Source organism: Chrysochloris asiatica, unplaced genomic scaffold (assembly GCF_000296735.1).
Source record: "Chrysochloris asiatica unplaced genomic scaffold, ChrAsi1.0 scaffold00096, whole genome shotgun sequence".
Classification (NCBI taxonomy): Eukaryota; Metazoa; Chordata; class Mammalia; order Afrosoricida; family Chrysochloridae; genus Chrysochloris; species Chrysochloris asiatica.
In genome coordinates this window covers 5,399,635-5,402,872 of record NW_006408614.1, presented here as the reverse complement: position 1 = coordinate 5,402,872, position 3,238 = coordinate 5,399,635, and the positions used below count along the sequence as shown (strand labels likewise).

Sequence of the window (3,238 nt, the reverse complement as noted above, 5' to 3'; positions counted from 1 at the left end):
ACCTGGCAATTTTGGATTTTGTTCTCTTTATCTACCCAGAATTCAACTTTCTAAGGTTGTGGAAGCTGACTGCCTCATCTTTCTCCCAGGGGGTATTGTCAGGGCGGTGGGGAGGGTCACAGCTTGCTGACCCCTGGCTTTGGGTCCAGAGAGAATGCATGGGGCAGAATCTGGAGAATAGGTTTCAACCTGGACTGACCTCCTGGCTCTTGTCCCCTTTACATCTTCTCCTCTGTCTCAACAACACGTGTAGTTCCTACTGTGATTTTGACACTCGTCCTAGATGACCAAGCACCAGTCCTGACGTCACTCACATCCTCTGCGTGGGACCCCTTTACCCTCTAGTAGAAGGAAGACAGCCATTTCATCAGGCAACTCATCCGCATTTCAGTGGACAGAGATTGTCCATTGAATGAGAGGAAAGAACACATATGAGTGATCTGCCCACTTTCTAAGACACATCATTATACTCAGTTCTTTTTCTTGGGCTAACTTATCCTAAAACATATATGATGGACAAGCCATAAAAATGACTACAATGATACCTAATATGACACAGCACGTCACAGCTGATAAATCACTTTTGAAAGCATGATCTACTTAACTCTAACCACTCTCAAGTAGGTTATTACATTTAAAATATACAACGTTATTAAATGATGATTTGAATAGAATAAAGTGGTTTGTTCCAGATGTATTTGTTCAAATTTTGTTGACTTTCTATATCATGTGTTAAATATTAATTAAATTAAATAGACAGCCACATTTAAATAACACATATTAAGAAAAAAAATATGAATCCCATCTCCAGCGGTTCACAGACATTCTTGCAACAAAGAGACACATTTAAAAATTAACCCTCATGCTTAAATTCTCAGTCATATCAAGCTTTCCTTTTCAAATCTTTGCAACTAAATACTGGTGTTTTGGAAGCTTAAAACTATACTTTTTTCAAAGTTTACAGCATGGCAGTTTTTACCTATAAACTTGGCAATTTATATTAGGGGAACACTCTTCTTGATACTGTTTGTTGTTGTTAAGTGCCATCGAGTTGGTTCTGACCCATAGCGACCCTGTATAGGGTTTCCAAGGAGCAGCTGGTGAGATTGAACTGCTGACCTTGCAGTTCAAATGGCTTGGTACTTCTTGGTACTTAGTCCTGGTTATAAAAGACCCCTGTATGCACAAACCTTTGGGTTGTATTTGATACAACTTGATGTGCCATTTTGATCTTTAGTCTAACTAAAAACCTGGACATTATATATAAAAACAAACATAAGAACCTGATAGGTGAAGAGAAAGTAGACCAGCTAGGGATTTTGTGACAGGAGGAACAACACGACAATGCATTCCTTAGGTTTCCTTTTTACCTCGCACATCCCAGAATAAAGAAGTTCTTAAGAACCCTGCAACCCAGAGATGACAACAGGAACAGATGTGGGATGGGATGGGGGTGGGGGGGGCAAGTCAAAGATAGGTAAGACCACCCACCTGAGTTAAGTGTCCCCTCTTGTTGCAGTTGGTCCCTCCAATGAAGACCATGTTGGGCATGATGGGCTTGGGGTACTGGAACACAAAGTCGTATCTTAAAAGATGGATGGAGCCTTTCTGTCCTAAGGTGATTAAGTCCACATCTCTCTTGAGGAGATCTGAGGCAATATCTTCAAACTTTGAATTAATAAATTTAATAATAGGGACCTCCAACAAATTAACAAGAAAGTTGATCACCCGCTGGCAGAAAGTCATCTGGTCTGTGAACTGAGTATAGTCTCTGGGAATGTAGGACACAGGGTTGGGGCTTCCGCTGAACATCTGCTCTAGGGCACTTGGGATGCCCCGGAAGAAGTACACGGAGGGCAGGTCGAGGTACTCAGCCAGGATCATGCTACAGAGGAAAGCTGGGTCTGTGAAAATAGCATCGAACTTACTCTCTCTGAGGAACTGCAGAGTCTCTGAGTCCTTCAGAAGACTCTCGCAGTTGGTGAAGAAAAGGGAACCAACAAGCATGACATTCCTGTACTCAGCCATAGGATTGATCAGGAAAGATTTCTCAGCAAAGATGTTGTTTCCGAAGGTTTGAATACGGTCCTTCATCTCGTCCTGGGAATAGGGCACTGCATAGGTTCTTCTTGTGTAGTATTTTGAGTCACTCAGGAACAGATTGACTTCTGGCACCAACACCACAACGTCATGCCCCCTCTTGCCGAGATGCTCAACTACCTCCTTCATGCTAAGCCAGTGGCTCCCATCCAGAGGAAGAACCAACAGCTTGCCTCCTCCAACCACCCCCCACAGTGCTAACAAGAAAACCCCCGCGGAAGCCCTCTGATGTGCTTGGAGAAGGCCGGCCATGCTGAACGAGTTTAGAGCCAAATGACAGTGATGAATAGTTTACATTGTGCAAACCACAGACTTCATTGAGCTCTGCCCAAGCTAGCTTATCTCTCCTGGCTCTGACTTTTGCTCTTTGATTTGAAAGTAATCTGTATTAATATTTAACAATCTCTAAGGACAATAAGGAGTCTGGGTGTGGCGCTGTGGGTTAAAGCTCCAGACTGCAAATCTGTTTGAACTGCAAGGTCAGCAGTTCAAGTTCACCAGCTGCTCCTTGGAAACCCTATACAGTGTCGCTATGGGTCAGCACTGACTCGACAGCACTTAACAATAACAACAAAGGACAATAAAGGTGTCCTGGTGTGGTGCTGTGGGCTAATGTGTCAGAGTGCAAAGTCATTTGAACTGCAAGGTTGGTGGTTCAAGCTCACCAGCTGCTTCTTGGAAACCCTATACAGGGTCGCTATGGGTCGGAATCGACTTGATGGCACTTAACAACAACACAAGGACAATAAGAACTGAATAGAAAATTTCAAAATTGGAATGTTATAATTAATCATGCAAAGACCTGGAGTTAGAAAACCAAAAGAGAAGAAAACACTCCGCATTTCTCAAGCGGAGGAAACTGAAGAAAAAATTCAAGCATCAATGAGCAATTTTGATGGATTCTCTGAACAAATTATTGAATGATGCAGAAAATATCAAAAGAAGATGGATGGGATATATAGAGTCACGGTACCAAAAAGAAATGGTCGATGTTTAAACATTTCAGGAGGTAGCATATGATCAAGAACCAGTGATCTTGAAGGAAGAAGTCCAAAGTGCATAGAAGACACTGGTAAAGAATAAGGCACCAGAAATTGATGGGATAAAAACTGAATTTTTTCAAGAAAGTGAGGCAACA

General features: G+C 42.3%; 1 protein-coding gene across 1 annotated transcript; it reads right to left on the bottom strand.

Moving 5' to 3' along the window:
- Positions 1–1,467: 1,467 nt before the first annotated feature.
- On the bottom strand, positions 1,468–2,352 carry LOC102833797 (UDP-glucuronosyltransferase 1-6-like). The gene has a single exon (XM_006866809.1). It carries the CDS (start codon positions 2,350–2,352, stop codon positions 1,468–1,470), a length of 885 nt encoding a protein of 294 aa, XP_006866871.1.
- Positions 2,353–3,238: the final 886 nt, after the last annotated feature.